At 41.9% G+C, this 20,296-nt stretch overlaps 1 protein-coding gene across 1 annotated transcript in view; it reads left to right on the forward strand.

Annotated features, from left to right (window-relative positions):
• tmod2 (tropomodulin 2) overlaps positions 1 to 10,097 on the forward strand; it is a 33,461-nt gene extending 23,364 nt beyond the window's left edge. Inside the window, exons 5-10 of the mRNA XM_063188314.1 lie at positions 2,014 to 2,088; positions 2,454 to 2,584; positions 3,513 to 3,620; positions 4,532 to 4,675; positions 5,337 to 5,481; positions 9,622 to 10,097. Coding sequence (XP_063044384.1) covers positions 2,014 to 2,088; positions 2,454 to 2,584; positions 3,513 to 3,620; positions 4,532 to 4,675; positions 5,337 to 5,481; positions 9,622 to 9,650 — 632 coding nt within the window. The 3' untranslated portion in view covers positions 9,651 to 10,097. The remainder of the gene's footprint in view (positions 1 to 2,013; positions 2,089 to 2,453; positions 2,585 to 3,512; positions 3,621 to 4,531; positions 4,676 to 5,336; positions 5,482 to 9,621) is intronic.
• The last annotated feature ends 10,199 nt before the right edge of the window (positions 10,098 to 20,296 follow it).

The raw sequence follows: 20,296 nt of genomic DNA on the forward strand, positions 1-20,296 counted from the left end.
CATCCACCAGGGCTGAGCCGTGTCTACTGTCTGCTGTGCTCTTTTGGGTCGTGTTTCAGCCCCCTCATACATGAAAATACATTTCCACATGTCCGTCATGAAAAACAATGGAACATCACCCCTCCCTGTACTGCTATCCACATGGGATCCAGCACCCTCATCACCTCTTTTCCATCACCACCTCCTGTTGTATCCTCCTCTCAGTTTCGCTTGCTGGCTTGTCCTGCCATTGACAACCAGCCTACAAACAGATTTTTAAGGAAAGCATCAGCACTAGCGCACTAGCGTTGGTGTGCACAAGGAAAATTGAGAAATATTACAAATCATGACTTGAGTCCTCATATGACACGAGTGTGAAGTAGTCATGAATCTGAAAGTGATAAAAGGGCCCAGGTGAAAAACCCATATACTTAAAGTGTACTTTTTTTGACCGTACTTAGTACAAAGTGTACTATTTTCGGCGATTTAAAGTGCGCTTCATTGCACTATTAGTGCGCTGAAGCACTACTAAAGCAGTACTTCAGCACACTTGCAGCACACTGAGGATGCTAAATTGGCACCGCTTTTGGACAACTTTAAGTGCACTACAAGCATACTTTTGAAAGTATGCTCCAAACACGCTTTTCATGCATTCGTATGGCATTAATAGTGTGCTTGAGTACACTTCTATAACATTTTATTGTTACTAGAAGTACAATAAAAGTTTATTAACTTCATGCTTCTTTGGACTACATTGGAACATTTTAAGTATGTAAAAAGTATATCATATTAAGTATTGTAAATATATAGCAGGTATGCTTGAAGTATATTTACAGTACACTCCCAAGTACAACGAATAATATAAATGTAATACTACAATCCATGCTGGTTCTCAGAGCTTGTACATTACACACAGCCACATGTTACAGTAGTGATACAGTATGCATGCCTAGCACGACTGACATTTACAATCATTGCATTGTTACAGAGATTTCAGATACACATTTCACTTTACTTCATTCTTGTTCCACCTTCCTGCAGTTGATCATTGGAATTGATCATGAATGGTGACCCTTGATTCTTTGTTTGAACAACTACTTCCAACTTACCTCTCACCATGATATCATGGGAAGTGTGAGTCTATATATACCAGAACATATACGTGACCATCATAATGACGGTGGGAACATGGCCATTTTTTGTGTACCACTTTAAAATGTTAAAACTCCTACAATAAATGCAGAATATAACAATGAGTAATATTTTCATGCAAACTAAAGATATTCCTTAGAGGTAAATGGCTTTCTGTTTGAGAAATTTAGCTCCAAGAAGTGCATTGCATGATGGTACATGCATGATGATGCATGATGGGTAAATGCACTTTGTGTAAGCACACTTTGAATATATTTGGATGAAGCACAATCATGGTGCACTTAGAAAAAGTATACTTCCAATATGTTAAAGTGATTTACTTTAAAGCGCACTATAGAAAATCACACTTCGAAGTCACTTGGGTGAAGTATAATCAAAGTGCACTTAAAAAAAGTGCAATTGCAATATGGTATTAAAAAATAGACTTTTAGTAAGTTCACTATTAGAACACTATTAGTATATTCCTCTAAATACACTTTAGCCAAACATCTTCTAAGTGCACTTTATGTATGGTTCGCAAAGTGTACTTTCTTTGAGAGCAACTTAATTACATCTAATTTTAAGTACACTTTAAATAAGCATATTGTAAACATACTTTTTCTTAGCACAAAAAGTGTGAGTGCGCTTTTAACATGCTAAGTACACTTCAGTTGTGCTTTTATTGTACTAAATTGAACCACTTTTTCACCTGGGGGGCTATTTGCAGTTCATGGTTACCATGGAAATCACACCAATATGTCATTAATGAGTATTATTTGTTGAATTAAAAATGGCTACATTAGATGATCAGAAAGTTATTGCAACACTTGCGGTTTCACTGGTACCATAACCTGGCTGAAGGACATGTATTCATATACCGACATTTCTGTTTGTTTCTCACAGCTATTCTTGGAGTCCACACACTAGTGACAAGTACACAGACGTATGATGGGACCAGCAGTAAAGAAGGCTACAATAGTGAGTACACGCTGCTGACGAACTTTTTTTGTTAATATCCAATGCCTCAAGAATACCATAATGCTAAAGTAAATGTGAAACAGTGCAAAGCAGGAGTTCTACGGCTATGCAACTAATACAGTTGCTCTTTGGAAACAAAGGCTTGTTTGGGGATTTCAGCTAAACAAGTTGGACTCGTTGAACCTTCAATGTGGAGGGTCATTATTCATATCCTCCTTCAACAAGTCAAATCTTTTTTGCCTGAATAATTTCCCCCAGTACTGTACAACATAGTGTGGACTGTTAAAGACATCTAGGGCTTCTTGGTCTAAAAATACAACATACAGTGACATTAAAATACTATAACGATTTCCTCTTTGTGGTAGACGTCATCAAGGGTGAGAAAATGAACCCTGTATTCGATGAGCCACCAAACCCCACCAACGTGGAGGACACGCTGCAGAGGATAAAGGCTGACGACGCCTCTCTCACGGAGGTCAACCTCAACAACATCAAGGTATCTGCAATATATACACCATATGTTGTTCAAAGAAAAGTCCCTATGCACATCAAATGCCCTGGTGCTGTAATGTAATATAAGTAATGTAAGTAATGTGATTAATCAACCATTTCCCCCCCCTAAAATAAATAAATATTACATTTTATTGCATTGCAAAGAACTAGCTGTGGAGTTTTAGCCAGGGTCTGCTCATACTGTCTGTGTTGCTGCTGTCTGGCCAACTGACCTCCGTTATTTTGGCTCTAAAACAGTCATTAGACACCGTCTAATCTTGACCTTGAGAGAACGTCCCGTCTGTAGGACCTTTGCCAGAATGAGTTCTTTACAGGTTTGCTGTAAGAGCCAGACTGATGAGAATGCTCAAGGTTAAGATGGTGTCATCAAAGAATTCTGATGTGGTGGTATACTCATGAATGGCGTGACGTTTTCCATGTGCGTTACGCCTATTTATGGGGGAAAACAACCCATGCAAGTCAATTGGTGATGTTGGGGTTTAATAAACGAAAGATACGGACCTGTAGACTAGCGTTGTTCACGTGCAACATGCCGAAAACGTGTTGGGTTGCCGGCTGTTCAAATAATACAGCCAAACAGCCGTGGCTGAAGCATGGAATGAAATTTAGGCTAGCCGATGTTGCATTAAGTCAATGAGACATTCGGTTTTTCACCCATAAAGGGGTGTAACGTAAATTTAAGAGCAAAGTACCCGGATGGCCGTTCATGAGTATTAGAGAAGTCTGATTTGTAGTAGTAACAATAATTTAGCCAACTAAATATTTTAACAACTGAACATCATCGTCAAATGTAATTGCTGCTAATCAATATAATTTGATGATTGGATGGCTGGATTCCACCCATCGATTAGTAGTTGATTACGTTATTCATCTTCAGAAGCCTCAACGCCTCCATGTCCTCTCTCTTCCAGAACATTCCCATCCCTACGCTAAAGGAGTTTGCCAAGGCCTTGGAGAGGAACACGCACGTCAAGAAGGTCAGCCTGGCGGCCACGCGGAGCAATGACCCCATCGCCGTGGTAAGTCAAGTGGTGTCTGTGGCAAATCTCCTGGGAAAAAAGAGGGCACTGCCATGGAGAAAGGTGGATGAAGAACTAAAGGAGTTTACTTCAAGATTAAAGAAGCGGACTAAACTCTTGGTTTGCTTTCACTGGTGCTGTATTTACCCCACAGTCATGCTCTGTGGGCTCTCTATAGTTAGAACTTCACCAAGCCCATTATTATATTATTACATACTAGCCGGCTTTCCATCTAAACTATTCTGACCGGTTACATCAGTACGTGTATTTTCGACCTTAACAAGATGCCTGTAAGTGGCCGTTTTTAGACCTTTGAGATGAATACCCATTACAAGTGTGTCCAAATGGGCATTTATTGAATTCACCCTTAAGAAAATGTCCGTGAACAAGTTGGATGGATATTTGGTTGGTTAGTCATCGCCCTTCTGTCAAGTGGTGCTGGTCATGAAGCAGTCTGAACAAGATTCACCTGAATGGTGCCATTCTTACAAAACACGTCTGTCTTTTTTTGTGCGTTGTGTTGTGAGCCTGGAGGGGTTTGTGGATGAATGAGCACATTTCCTGGGTCTGCAGGATCCCGTCCTGTTCCCCCTGGGCTGTGTTTGCTTTCACATGCACCTACTCAGTGGGCACTGTACGGGACGAGCGCCACATCTCGCATCTCTAGGCTCACATTTCCCATCTCTCTGTCGCTCTCACTCTCACTTTCTATCGGTCTTTCTATATCTCTCCATCTTTCTTTCTCTCGTCGACACACATTAGAAGTTGCACTGTCCTCCCTTAGCATGATGAATTTGTAATTATACAGATTGCTGTGAGTTGTATTGTGAACCAGTGAATGTCACAAATGAGTGTTAAATATCGCTCTCTCTCGCTTGCACGCTCTCTCTCTCTCTCTCTCACCCGTACAGGCGTTCAGCGAGATGCTGCGAGAGAACAAGGCTCTGAAGGCTCTGAATCTGGAGTCCAACTTCATCACGGGTGCAGGCGTTCAGGCCCTGGTGGACGCGCTCAAGGACAACGACACCCTCACGGAGATCAAAATCGACAACCAGGTACTGATGCCAACCCCTAGGGACCGGATATACTGGAAATAACAACTTGAGAAAGCTGAAAGACCTGTAGAGTATTTGCCTTCCTGATGAAGCTACCCTTCATTTACCAACCACCACTATTTGCTCTCTGTCAAGTATACTTATTGAAAGGCTTACTCTGTTCCCTTCTGCTTATCTCTAGGTCCTCTGTAGTAAGACATATACACGTACAGACTGACACTGATGCTACAAACTAATGTAGTGAAGAACTGGAAAAGGGCCATGCCTCAGCCTTCTGCTTTCACAAAACTCTTAGACCCATAGAGCATCCCTTGCCTGGTTAACACAAGACTATCTCACAAGCAAGATAGTCTGGAGGCTAGTTGCAATTGCCCATGGCCGTTTATTGGGCATTATGTGTGAAACATGTGGCATATAGGTAGCCCATACCCAATCATGTCAGTTGTATCTTTTCAAGCAAACTGCAAGCTTCCATTTCTCAAGGCTTTCCACCGCACCTCGAATGTGCCATGTCTGCTCGTAATGCTAAGTTTGTTCTCCTCTGTAGCTTCTCTGAAGTAAGTTCCCGGGAATGAGATACTCGCGTACACTACAAGCTACTGTAAGTGAACTGTAATGAAATGTTGAGTAACACACTTCCATCTGTCTGTCTGTCCGTCAGAGGCAGCAGCTGGGGACGTCGGCAGAGATGGAGATCGCCAAGATGCTGGAACAGAACACAAACATCATCAAGTTCGGCTACCACTTCACCCAGCAGGGCCCACGCTCCCGAGCGGCTGCAGCCATCACCAAGAACAACGACTTAGGTAAGAGAAGACCGCACTCTCAGGGTCACAGCAGTCAGACAAGCGAACAAATGAAAACAGTGAGCCGCAACTCATAACTCTTAAAGGAAGAGTTTATAACTATTTTTGGGCATCACCATTTCTTGATGGTTTTATTTCCACTGGGTTGTGGAGCATACAGGCTACTCAGTTCAGTGAGCTTTAAATTACTCCAAAGATGAGTAACTCAAAAAGACTGCTCATCAGGGCTCTAAATTAACACCAGCCAACCCGCCAAACACTGGTGAAAATTAATTTCGGCTAGTAGAAATAATTAACTACCCGCCAATTTGGCTAGTAGCGCCCGAGTACAGTAAATTATGAACGGTAAACCGCTGCTATGACGAACGTTAGACGGCGAGATTTCCTACATTACGCATGGACACTAGCGTCACGACGTATCCTCCCACCGTGGACAGCCCATAAAACATGGATCGTTCATTTGGGCCAATCAGATGACAAAAGCGACAGATCCCATTGAAGCGACAGGTCTGGTGCTGACAGCGGCAACTCCATGCAGTGCGCGCCAGGACTGAAAACTTTTCAGACGACCAGCCTACTATTCTGACAGGCAGCTCTGCTCCTATGCTCGCGTCGCTTTCGCTACAACCTTTTTAACGTCACTGCTATTATTACTAGCATGAACCTTGCTGTAACAGGCTGCCTTTTTTGAAGCTGCGGCCTGACCGTTTCAATAACAGGACTAACGCAGATTATGCCCAGAGCTACTTCTGCTCTGTAAGGTTATGTGTGTTGGTGAATTCTAGTATTCTAGTAATTAGGGCCTAACAGTAATAGTAGTGACGTTAAAAAAGGAGTGGTTGTGGAACGAAATTGCGACAAGGGCAGAGGAGGAGAGCTGTCAGAGTCGTGTGAGCATAGAGCTGTCAGTTGTCTTCTGAAATGTTCCGAGTCCTGACACAACCAAGTTGGAAAGCCCACGCCATCGGAAAGAAAAACAAAAAAAACAAAAAAAAACGACGGCGCTATGGAAGTAACAAAGGAAACGAAGATTCCCCCGTGATATTATTTACTTTTAGTTAAACATAGGCTTCTTGTCATTTTGTTGCGCATGGTAGAGAAGAGCTCCTCCTCTCTCCTCTCTTTTTCCGCTCATCTCTTCTCCTTCCTTGGAGTGTGCGTAGGCCCTATGTGAGGTTTTGTAGTGTTTGGCTGTGTGTTTGGTTAGGCTATGCTACTGTATGTTAAAGGTGGCTTGTGTGATGTGATTCACTGTTTTCAGAGGAATGGAATAAAAACGAATGAAATTGATTAGGCCTAATGAAAGTAAAAAATAAAGCAGAAGTTAAAAAATAATGAAAAAAATATACACCATAATATGCTTATTCTGTAAGCATAGGCCTGGTAGGCCTATGTAGGCCTATAGTGTATCTGTGTTGTGGAAATAATTGAACAAAATAACCATAATTAAAAAAATAACTAGCCTAATGCATAGTTTATTTTGGAGAGATTAAAAAAAATAGCTAGTTGAACTTCTATTTGGCTGGTAAGAAACAATGTCCACAAGCCAAATTGGCTGGTGGTGGAAAAAGTTAATTTAGAGCCCTGCTGCTCATACTCTTCAGGCACTTTTACCATAGATGACGACAGAAAAACAAACACATGGGCATATATAGACTGGTGTCTGCAACCACTGTGTTGTTCTCCCCAAACAGAGTTTTATTTGCTGTCATTTTTTGGGCATGAACCGTTTCTTGATGGTTTTATTTGCATGATGTCAGGACCCAACATTTCTTTGCACAGATGTGCGTGAAATGGTCAAGCTGACATGGAGTCAGTGCTATTCCAAGGTCAAATTACCTTTTAGGCTCTACGACCGCTAAACACTGTCTGCATAAAATTGATCCTCCAGCTCAATTTTTTCTTTTTCTTTTGAAGAAACTAAGCAGGCTCCCTTGTAGACTGGCGCTACTTCAACCATCAATGAAAAGCTGCGTACTCTGCAGCAACATAAGTAAACTTGGGATAATGCCATGCAGCTGTTTTCTGGAGGACATGACATTGAGTGGAGCTTGATGTGTAGGTCATGAAAGGCATGCAGTCTGAGGATCACTGTTTAATTACTGTGTTGAACCCCCCCCCAAAAAAAATCCTTGGCAACATAAATCACAATCGGAAATTGACAAAAATAGACAAAATAGGCTGCCTTGTGGTCATTTCACTTGAATTACTTACGATTATCAAAAGAGAGATTTTACGTAAGCCTAAATTAATTTGGCATTTCTGTCTGCCCTTGTCTCTAAATCCAAGCAGGAACATGAAATGTCAGCAAAGGTTAATCATCATTGCAACCTATTATAAAATGACTGTTAATCACATTGAGGGTGGAATGACATCATCAGTACCACCCACAATCAAACATTTCTCATTCACGGTGATAACTGATAAGCCCCAGTGACTGCAACATCGTCCAACTCAAATGATTTAATATCAGGAGAGAAGTGTCTTTCTGCTTGCTGGCAGCGGCAATTTCATTATTGGTCGTTGGATGTGTGGGAAAGTAAGATGGGGGTGGGGGGTGGATTTGTGACTGAGGTCCCCAGTGTTCAGTCATTTCCTCTCAGCTGCATGTGTTCCTCCCCCTCAAGACCTCTTCAAAGCCATTACAGGGGCGTGACCAGCTCCACTCCTCTTCCAACATAGCTCCAGATGCATCTGACTGGAGAGAAAGAAAGGGGGACTTTCTGTCCTGTTTAGAGGGGTTTTTTTATCTTGCAATCTGAAACACGTTAACTGCATTACCGTCCCTTGTGAATACGCGATTGTCTGACCACCACGTTACCATGGGGAATTGCTAGCACCATTTGCCTCGGAGATTCAGTTGTTTTTTGTTTGGTGTGTTTACTGTGGGCGCATATTACTTATCTCCTCTCCTCAGAAGCACTACGGGTGTCTGGCTGTGGCTGGGGTCATCGGATCTTAGCCTCCAGTGCTGCCTAGGTGTCATCCATACAGTAGCCTGATGCCTCTGCTGCTGTGTCCTCCATCCACAAACACCAGAGCAGCCTCCTCTATAGATGGCCCCTCTGACTACCCTCCTCCCTGCCTCCCTCCCTTCTTCTGTCTCAGTTTCCGGTATATAGTGTGCGCATGGCTGTGACCACAGGGCCTGGAAGTGGAAAGCATGCCCTCTTAACTGTGTTTTTTCCTAACAGTTGAAGCATTTGCCGTGTGTGTGTGAAAGTAGACATTAACCTGGCTCACACTAAAAGCCCACCTCTAGGTTTTTTACATGCAAGCGTGTGGACAAAGTGTTAAAAAATCGTGTGCTTTTATGACTTGAGGACAAAGTGTCAGTGGTGCACTGTAGAATTATCAGTTTCTGACCGAGGATGATCTGGGCTGGTCTGGTCTTCAGCGCGACTTGCCTTCTGTTTCGAAGATAAGTTCAGCTGTTGACATAGTTGAAAGTCAAGTCAAGTAGGCTTTATTGTTGTTCATGACACACTAAAGGAGGTTGTTCATGACCCTGTTTGGTTTTCTTCCGATCTGCTATCTTTTTGTATACGACTTGTCACACCTCAAAGTGCATGTTTCAGTCTCGGCCCATTTGTCCTTGGTCAGAATGTACTGCTTCAGCTTTGCCCTGTGACTCCACTGGAGTCATTTCAGATAGCAGGTTTAGTCACTCACCTGGGTGTGTTACCTTTAACCCTGGCAGTGGTAAACCTTGTAGTAGCAGAGATCTATGGCGTTTCTCTCCTATAATAGGAATGGAGCCATACGTCTCTTCTATTAAGAGGTTCACCACTCCCTCCCAGTGCACACGTGTTTCTGGATGAGTCAGTAAACCGTGTCTGTGGCACCACCCCTTCTCTGGCCCTGCCCATGACGTGCCCCTGGCAACATGTGACAGGCCCAGTTCACCCCCCCACGGCCAGCTAGCGGCATTTGATACACTGCCCCCCTACACAGACATCTGAGGCAGATTTACCAGGTGCTGATGAATAACCCAAGTTATCTTTCTCTCTTTCTCTCTTTCTCTCTCTCTCTCTCTCTCTCTCTCTCTCTCTCTCTCTCTCTCTCTCTCTCTCTCTCTGTGATGTCTATCACCCTCTTTCTTCCTTTCTCCATTTCTCTACCTTCTTTCTCTCTTTTCAGTACGCCGAAAACGAATGGAGAGGGATTAACTCCACTGTGCGACCAGTCCACGCCGTCCCACCATCCCCTCCCCTACCCCACCCTAACCCTGGTCCCCATTCTTCCCCCACCTCCATCCATCTCCTCCTGCCTGCCTGCCTGCCAAACCCCACTCCTGATTCCCCTTTTACTCCACCTGGTCTCAACCATCTCCCTCCTGCCTCCCCTCCCCCCTCCTCCCTCTCTCCATCCGGTCTTGTGCCAAACTCTCGGAGCACCAAGGCGTCCTCAACAACCGAACAGACCAACAAACCACCTAACCAACCAACCAGAGCACCGTCGGGAAGAAGGGAAATAACTGGAACAGCCCTCTTCTTTTTCTTTTTTTCTGTTTATTTTTTTTTTGCATTTAAATCTTCTCTTCTTTTTTTTACTGTTGTTGTTACTATTATGTGCTATATATTATCATTCCAGCTGTGATTGTGCCCCCCCCCCCCCCCCAGGGGAGTTCATTCCATTTTTGTTTGTCTTCACTCTCTTGTTGTTGTGTGTCTTTTTTTGGCCCGATGTCTTATTTGGGTATTTTTTCCATTTATTTTGTCTTGTGTTTTTTTTCTTTTGTTTTTGTTCTGAGCTAAACAATCTGGACAAGATGGTCACATCTTACTGGAGAGCATGATTTCTCCCTCAGATTGCAGGCCTGGGTCTGTCGAGTTAGCATTTCAATATGGCCTCAAATCAGATTTACTTGAGTGGTAAATCTACTAGAAGAGGAGCCCTTTCACCCCGTTTTCCCTAGGAAAATGCCCCCTATAACATTCCTCTATTTGAAGAGTTACCACTTACACCCGTACTCAAAGTTCACTTGGCACTACATAAAGCCACCTGCTAGGAATCGCCTCAGGAGAGGTAGAGGGAGATTGTGAGCGCCAGCATAGAGCAGATGTGCCATTGATCCATCCAAACCAGATGATGACTGAATGTCTCAGCCCCACCTCTAAACAGTAACCTAACCTCTGACAACTATCAGGCTTCACAGCAAGAGGCCCTAGCTAAACCGGCACCTTCTCAGAAAGTGCTATGGACCGTTATTTTGAATGTTTCAGAGTTGACCGAGCTCTGTTGGCTGACTCAGTGCTGAGATCTTGTGTGAATCTAGCACTGGTGTCAGTGACAGACAGTAGGGGAAAAACAGGGTTCTGAATCTTTACCAAGTCTGGCACAGTAATGTGGTCTGCTTCATCTCCAATACACAGAGCAGCTCTTTGTGTCAGGCAGAAAAATCACAGACTGTTTGATTTGAGAATGACATTACACTGTAGTCTGTTAGAAACCCAGTCTTGATCTGGCATTTGCGAGTTGTCCCCAAAAACAGAGTTGTTGGGATAGATCATGTGGTAAACCTCCTAGTAGGCTGGATCCATGACTTGACTTTATTAAAAGATGTTAGTTAGTAGTACACCAACTCTTATCTTGTAATATCCCTCTGTTTGCAAAGCCCCCCTAATGAAAGAGCAGCATAGCCTACTCTGGTGGTGTCAGCACTGGGCGAAAGCATTTCTGCTGTGACTGCTCCTTCTGATTGCCTGAGGTGTCATGTGTGTATGTGCGAATATGAGCACAATAGTTGTTTGTGCGTGTGTGCATATGTGTGTGTGTGTGTGTGTGTGATATGAAAAGTCAGAGATGCGGCTTGACGATGAGTATTAACCTCTTGTCCGGGTTTCACAGTAGTCTTGTCTCTTCTGTGTGTGCCCTCCCTCTGAAACGATTCTTTAAAAAAATATATACATTCATTCATTTCTTTTTTTCCTTTGACAAGGGAACTAACTTGTTTGCGTAAATTGCGTTGAAGCTATTTGAAAGTGGTGTGTTCAAACCACGTGTTATTTTTCTTTTGGAAAAAAAAGGATATGAGTGAATATCAGATTAGGCTGATGTGTATTACATAAATGTGTAATCAGAAGAGAGCTGGTCCTCCTATGCCAAAGACTGATGAGGTTCATCAACTCCAGAGGGAGTTTTCCCCTTTTTAATGATTTGGATCTCACTCTTGTTTTGCTGTAACCCTCAAGCTAAGAGGTCCTCTCCAGGAAACCACTGTAGGTAATTCTTTTACAGCTATTTTTAATGCTGGGACAGCCCTGTGAACTACTACGCAATCTAGCCTTCTCAGTAGTCAAACTACTGAAGGCAGATGATTCGCTAAATGAAAACACACAAATACTTTATACACCCTCCCAGACCGCACACACACACACACACACACACACCAAGACCACATACGAAGACGCACCCTCTTATACACGTATGTAGTTAGTTTATATCCAAGCAAATATACAATTCATTGTGTTGGAGGTCAACAGGAGTTTTATTGTTTTTTTTCCAATGGGGAACACAAAAGCATGCTTTTAGATGTGAACGCTCAGAACGATTTTAACATTCCATTTGATCATTTCTGTCTTCTGTTTACACCTCAACTTGAAAATGAGATGTGTGAACGTAGCCTTTTGTGGACCAACCAGGCCCTTTTTTAAAAAGAAAAGAAAATCATGTTCTCTTTTTGTTTTGTCTGTCCTGTGCGTCTGTGTATTGTGATTGATTTTTGAAGGGTTTGTACATCTGTGTTTTTGGGTCGTGATGTCAGGTAGCGCTAAAGCGTTTTTGCTGTTTTATTTGTTTTGTTTATTTTATCTTTTTGTTGTTGTTTTTTTGGGGTGGGGGGTGTTAGCTGGATCATGCTTATGTAAATTCCCACTGAAGTGGAACGGCCCTTGCCCTGTGAAACGTTCAATCTTTTGATGTGTAATATAGATGTCCATCTCAAGACCTCTTCACAGAAACCTCCTATCCCAACCCCCTCCTTCGTATATACGAAAAAAAATCTATTATAGAAATATAAATATCGATGGTAAGGCACTCTCCACTGCTTTCTTATTTTGTACCTTAATAACTTCAACAACTCTGGACTCAAGAAGAGGAAATATTATGTACTGTTATTAACTCCATGGCTCTGTGGCACTGTAAAAAAAAAGAAATGAAACATCCTGAATAATAAATGTTTTTATGTATTACTGATGTCTCCCATATGTCTCCTCTCTCTCCTTTGATCTCATTGCTCATGGAAAACTATGGACTGGCCGCAAACCCTCACACTGTTGTAAATGACACTTATGAACCCACCGTGAAGTTGTAAAATGTTATGAATCATCATAATGGACACCTAGAGTCCGTGGATGGGGGTTGGTTTCCATGGCGCTGAGTGTAAACATACGTCCATATATAGGATGGGGGAGGGCCTGCAGGTGGTGGCACACTAATTGAATCCAGTCTCTCTGCGATTGTTTGCTCATGCCTGGGAGATGATGTAATGTGGGCTATGTCATCCTGTGCACATTTGCCAGAACACAAGGAGAGAGCACTGGGTTGTCTTAAACAGAGAACACTTGGAAGTGCATATTATATGAAGCTTCAGTATAACTTCACGTGCCAGTATGGTGTCTTCTCTGCTATGAGTTTCTAGTACCTACTCCCATCCATACATGTAAATACTCACATATGGGATGTATATATGAACTGTATACTGTGTAAAACATAATGTGTACTAGTCAGAAATCCCCCCCTTTAGACTAAAGATATGAATGCTGAAGCTCTATTGTCGTCCACAGTATTTCTGTTTAAAGGGGTATGCCACTATTTTGGGGCTTAATACAGTTAAAATCGTTGGCTGGGGTTTATAAAGGTGGTAAAGTGTCTTATTTTTCATGTTAAGCGTTGTCTTGCTTTAAGACAAGTTAAAAGAGGGAATATGTCGCTAAGCTAGTGAAAGTCAATGTATCTGTGTAGCATGCTACAATGCTACACGGATACATTGACTTTCACTAGCTTAGCGACATATTCCCTCTTAACTTGTCTTAAAGCAAGACAACGGCTTACATGAAAAATAAGACACTTTAGCACCTTTATAAACCCCAGCCAACGATTTTAACTGTATTAAGCCCCAAAATAGTGGCATACCCCTTTAAGATCTGGACGTTCCAGAAGAACACACCACACCCAAAATGCAATCTGTAGGCCGCTGTGTCTCCAGAGGCGCCCAGTAGTTGAAACCAGCTGCCTCACATCCCTATGACCTCACTCCATACAACACGAGGAAAAAAACACAGATGTATGGTAAAGTTGAGGCCCTGCCAGTCACTTGGTTGTAGCCTATTTGCTGTTATGCCAGAGGGAGGTATGAGTGCAAAATGTGTCACACATCATTGCGTCCCAGTGGCCAGCCGCACCCACTGTTTTTGTTCATAAGACACGTCAAGAAACAATCTTGGCCCAGAGCCCAACAGGAGTCAAGAGGGGAACGTGTCTGAACAATGCCTGCTGCTGTTCCTTATAAGTATGGCTCAGTCACCTGTGTCGAGGTGGTGGCTCTTGTGTCTTAACCTTTATGAGCTGACTAAAAAGCATGACATCACCACTCCAGGTAGAGGGAGACAACTCCACCTCTGTTATGAAAACAAAAGGCCCATTCAACGCTGCCTGTTTTTACTCTCACCACACATGTTACCACCTTATTTAGTGTGTTAGTTAGTATTCATGGCATAGTGGTGGTTAAATCAGGGGGGGGCATCTGACCTTACCAACTAGAAGTCTGGTCAAACATGGCCTGCCACCATCACCTCTCTCTCTCTCTCTCTCTCTCTCTCTCTCTCTCTCTCTCTCTCTCTCTCTCTCTCTCTCTGCAGTAGAGAATCATACATTCAAAGTCACATTGGCAACATCAGAGGTTCTTACAGCAAAGGTTCTCTCTTCAATTCACAACACCATTACAAACAGATTGTGCTCTCATGTGGTGTACAGATCATGTGGTGTACTACTGTTCATACAAGTTATAAAAGGCAACCAGGCTCAGCTCTTTGTTCTTATTAATAAAGTGTCCACAATGTGTGATTACACAGAACTCATCCCTTTGTATAGTATTGCAGTCCAATGATCCATTACTGATGCAACACTGCCATCTGTCAGTAGATTAGGAATAACATTGCTTTACACATACAGTCTGGAGCCAACAGGGGGCGCAGTGAGCTGAGAGCTGCCCATCAGTGCATAACATCCTGGAAGAAAGAACATGATCTTCAATGCCATTGTATCTGGCCTTTAATTAATTAAAGGGAGCTATGACCTTTAAGATATTGCAATTGTGATAACGATAATGGGATTCTAAAACCAACAGAGTGTTTTATTACATTTTTATTGTGTATTGTGAATATGTGTTTGTGTGAGAGACGCCGCCAATTATGCATTGCCAGGCGTTTGCAGCTGTGGTAACATGAATAGCCTACTCATGCCAATTCAATTTGGCTGGCACATCAACAGCTTTGTGTGCTGAAGTGCCGTCACTGAAAAGAAAAGAAAAACGGCATCATATCCAATTCCAGGAATAAGGAATACATTTGAACACTGTGTGACCTGGCTGCGTCCTTCATAGTAAAACAGCTGCTGAGGAAAATGGCTGGAGGCCTATGTTTTGTGTAATGTAATTAGCAAATTACTTAATAGTAATGAAATTAGTGGCAGCAAGAACCGTGTTCAATATTAATAGTTAACTTGAAAGTAAAAGGTAAAAGATGAAGCTGTCTTTCCTTTTGCCCAGAATAAAACCACATTGAATTTGAAAGTATTGGCATTACATCTGTTTGCACAAAAGAGTAATCGTCAAAGATGTCAGACATTAAAAGACATCAAAGATTGTCAAAGACATTATGAGATTATGATAGATTAGAAGATTATGATAGATATTGTTTCTACTTTGGCCTACGTACAAGCTATAGTTCAGTACAAAAGGGGGGCAAGCACAGGTTGCACCTTTGCCTGCACAGATAAAAAAAAATCACACACATCAAAGACCCAACATATTGAAAAATAGATGATCAAGAGGCATCAAAGGCAGGGTTTTGACCTTGAAGTAGTATATAGAATATGCTGTATATGGAGTATATAGAGTAGAATGAGCAAATCGGATGTCTGAAAGAACTATGCACCAGAAACAGGGCCATTGCTATGTTTCAGTCACCTTCTTGAGGTGGACCGGGTCACAGAGAGAAGGCCTCTGTCGGCAGATCTAAGGGATAGGTGCAGCACATCAGATATGGGGCATGCACATGCCATGAATTGTTTTGTAGACCAATACGTGAACTTTGAACTGGACCTGAAACTTATCGGGGAGGGACCAATGACAGGAGTGAAGTGATCCTGCCTCTTAGTGGTTACCTTATACATAACCAGACTCATACACATAAATGTTGACGTGAGTGAGATGGTCTCACATTTACATTGTACATTTAGTAGGCCTACAGTGACAATAAAATACATTCTACATTGCATATTAGTGTTTTAGCCGTTGCATACGGTATGTGTTAGTCGGCACAAGGCAAGACTAAGATAGGAGGAGTTGCGTTCATCCAGCCAAGATGTAAGAAATGATAACAAACACAACACTTCCTGATAAAAGGTTCTTCTCTCATGTTAGACACAAGTTTACTACAAACACACATTTTCACCTCTTTTTTCAACATGCCACTCTAGCATTTATGCAGACTTAGGCACTGTTGCAGAGGATGTGGCAAACCACAAACTTACATGGACAGTTTTTATGCATGCTGCCAGCTAAGCAAATATTAATTAAAAAAGCTAAGCAAAATATTTACTTGCAAAACAGCATTAAAATCTCAATGATACAAGTGTCACCTTTGTTACCATGTACAACATGTCCTTGGAGAGATCAACATGTTGATACACACAGCTGGTAGGTTCCCACCACAGAGATCAAAGACTGCTGCTCAAATCAGGTCACCTAAATTACCTGAAGTACCTGTATGTTTCACATGACAGACCACGATAGAACACTTTCAACTTATTACAGCTTCAACACAACTTGATTTCCCACTTACAGTAATACCGCCTTATGTTCACAGTGGCTTTCACCAGACTATACAGTGTGTCAAGTGACTACACCCCTCACATTTCTGCAGATTTATAAGGATATATTTTCATGGGGTGACAACATTAAAGAAATTTCACTTTGGCATCATGAAAAGTAGCCATCGTAAAACCGCTTAATTGTTAACTCAAAATACAGCCATTAAGGTCTCAAAATGACACAAGAGTGATTACACCCCCATTGAAGACATACATATCTGCAGAAAGGTTAGGGGTGTTTGTACTCACTTCTGTGTCATAATGTATGATAAGTGAGGTCTGAGAACCATATTCATTTTCTTGTAGGGGAGGTAAATCTAAACTATTTAAAATAGTGCTTCCAACTGCTTGATGGAAAGCAGGTTTGGCATCTGTTGTTGTCATGGTGTATCTGTAAACAAACTACAAGCTTCCATTTGCCCAATCATATGTCTTGCCCTCCATCTCTATTCTATGTTTGGGATCCCTCACTCAGGTGAAGATTTCAACCAAGGTTTCCATGCCCTTCGGAACGAGCACACAGGACAGACTGGGAATTTCCAGTCTACTTCATGTTATTAAATTGGTCCTACTGGCCTTTTACAACTCTAACTATTCAGGAAAAAAAAGAATTGTTAATTATTATTCCCAGTCCCTGACACCACTTGCAATCTTTATCAACTTGTTAGTGGGACATTTTTCTGTTGACGCACATGATGATAAGAATGGTGCTTCTCCCTTTTAGACCCCTGTGTACATGTATATGGATATGTTTGTAAATGCAATGGTTTGGCCCTCTTGCTCACATGTAAACAGAGTTCTTGTAAACAGAAATCTCCTCTTAAAACTCAGCATTTAAAACATCTGATTTAGGGAGCTAAAAACACACCTGGCAAGGTGTTTTTTTTAATCCACATGCTGTTTTTTTGTAAATGGATAAAAAAAACATTATTCACATTTTAAAATATCCATTTACATGTAATCAAGGCCTTAATATCATACATGTATCCTGCATCTGGACCCTCTTGATGGTGCCTTCCATTCCGCTGACACTATATTTTAATATTCAGAGATGACATTTCAGTTTGGAGGACAGGAAAGAGGCTTTAGGCCCTATCTGAATATAAAGGATTAATCTGCTGTGAGCTGGGTCCAGCTGGGCCTGCCACTGACTGGTCTCTCTAATGAATATCATGCCCAGTAACCCACACACTACTCCTGGTCATTTGGCTTGCAGATAATGAGTAGGCTTATTATTCATTGATTGCTTCTCTCTCTCTCTCTCTCTCTCTCTCTCTCTCTCTCTCTCTCTCTCTCTCTCTCGCTCTTCATCACCTCTCTCTCTCTCTCTCTCTCTCTCTCTCTCTCTCTTCCCTGACCTGAAATTAGTGAATTATTTCCGTACGGTGTTCCGTACATTTCCACGAAAATAAAAAAAAAACCCATCAACCAGAGCTCACATACATTAGTGAACATTTGACTCCTGTGTTCTTACAGCAGAACATTTTGAACCTTGTAATATGGTATTAAAAATACATTTTTCCATTGCAAAGAAATCCATACATTTTGCTTTGAAGGTTGACAGTCTGTATTCAGATAGCCTAATAAAAACTCGGATGCGGCCCTGCCGTGGCCAACCAGTAGGGCACTCGCTTGCCATGTGGCTGACCAGGGTTCGATTCCCGGCCTGGGTCCTTTGCGGACCCCTCCCAGTCTCTCTCCCAATTCCCTTCCTGTCCATCTCTCACAGTGTCCTATCAAATAACGTTGAAAAAGACCCCCAAAAATGTATTTGCATAGGCCCTACAATATTTGATAGGCCTAGTCATTTTCTGAACCAGCTAAAATTTTGACCTGATCCTTGTGATCTAATCACTGACTGATTAGTTAAACTCACGTACATGTACAGGAAAAAAGCACATGACTTGGGAGGATTTCAGGCTACCTCCACCTCTGATTAAATGTGTCCACCACAAGGAGCTGACGTGACTATGACAAATGGGAGACATGTCACTCCCGTTCCTCTGACCTACTCACATCAGAGGCGGAGCTGTGGTGGGGGGCGAGCAGGGCATTTGCCACGGGCCAGGGCCCTCCTGCATTGGTGGTGGGGGCCCTATTGTGAGCTTGGCAGGCCATATGGGGGGGCCCTATCAGTGTCTTGCCCTGAGGCCCTGTCTGCAATTGTTCAGCCACTGACTCACATGCTTTGTACATGGAAAATGCTACCTTACCGCCCTGTTTTTTTTTACTTTGTGGTTTATGAATAACAAAATATGCAGAGACAAAAAGAGGAAGCATGTTTGTATTAGAGCCTAATTTCTTTTCCTTGATATTGATATGAAAAAGCTGACTAATATATAGTAGATGATGTTGCTGTGGTATAGGCCTAACTGTGGCATTTTCCCACAGAAGCAGGTTGTGAACTATAAGAAGAGCATCTGTCAGAATCATGTGGAATGTTTCCAGGACATGTGAATGACTGCTAATGATTCATTCACAGCCTCTTGCCTCTGTGACTTCAGAGTAGACCTATGAACAGCAATGGCAGGGAACAGCGAGCTTGAAAAGGTTTCCATTATCAGACCGTAGAGAAAATGTTGCCCTGTATAGTCTTGTCTAACTTCTTTACTTTGAGTTTTAATGCAGTGACATTGACATGGATTAGGCCTAGTGGTGTAGTCTGCGTAGAACGCGGGTATACGGAGTATACCCACTTCTAAATTTCAGGCATTTCAGTATACCAACTTAAAATTGATTGATCCATTGTTTTGAATAGCAGAAATATGTACAGTATACCGACTTCAAAAAATGCTCAAATATACAGTATACCCACTTCAAAAAAGTAGACTACACCGCTGATTAGGCCTAGTCTCCATCAGAGGTGGAACGTAACTAAGTATTTTTACTTCGTTACTGTACTTAAGTAGTTTTTTCTGGAATTTGTACTTACTTGAGTAAAAATAAAAATGCAGACTTTTACTTTTACTCAATTACATTTTTTGACAATTACTTGTACTTTCTACTCCTTACATTTCTAGGAGAAGACTTTGTTACTAGTTACATTTATCCTAGGTTTTCCTGTTTTGTTTCGTGGATATTTCAGTAGCCTCAGCTGCGGGCAGGGAGGCGGGACCAAGCCCCTCTTCCAAATTGACACCCAGACAGAAAATATACTTTTAAAAACATTAACAGGACTCCATAGTCATGTTCAAATAGAACCGAAAACCGTTGCAGACACTTTTTCCTATTGGATCAAGTAGGTAGACATGGAGAAAGACAGCCATTGCGTGAGTAGGCCTACTTGTACTTTTGTACTGAAAAGTACATTTAAAAGTTAGTACTTAGGACTTTTACTTAAGTACGTTTTTGGGAAACAACTTTTACTTTCACTTGAGTAATTTTTTCGCAGGGTACTTCTACTTTTACTTAAGTACACAACTTCAGTACTTCTTCCACCTCTGGTCTTCATTCGTCTTTGCAATAGGCTATTTAACAATAGGCCTATTTAGTAATTTTACATGGAAAATGTGAGATAACATCTGCCATTGTTCCAAGATTTTGCAACCCTCTTAAAACTTTGGCAACATTAATGATTTTATGTGGGGCCACAGATAAGTTCATATTTTTCATAAGCAATCATCACAATTGTAAGACTACCTTGTTTTAATGTTTTAAATAACATTAAGCATTCTATTAATTGTCTCCTTTAAGACTTAGCCAAAGGAGTGACATTCTTTAC

Source organism: Engraulis encrasicolus, chromosome 22, assembly GCF_034702125.1.
Source record: "Engraulis encrasicolus isolate BLACKSEA-1 chromosome 22, IST_EnEncr_1.0, whole genome shotgun sequence".
Taxonomy (NCBI): Eukaryota; Metazoa; Chordata; class Actinopteri; order Clupeiformes; family Engraulidae; genus Engraulis; species Engraulis encrasicolus.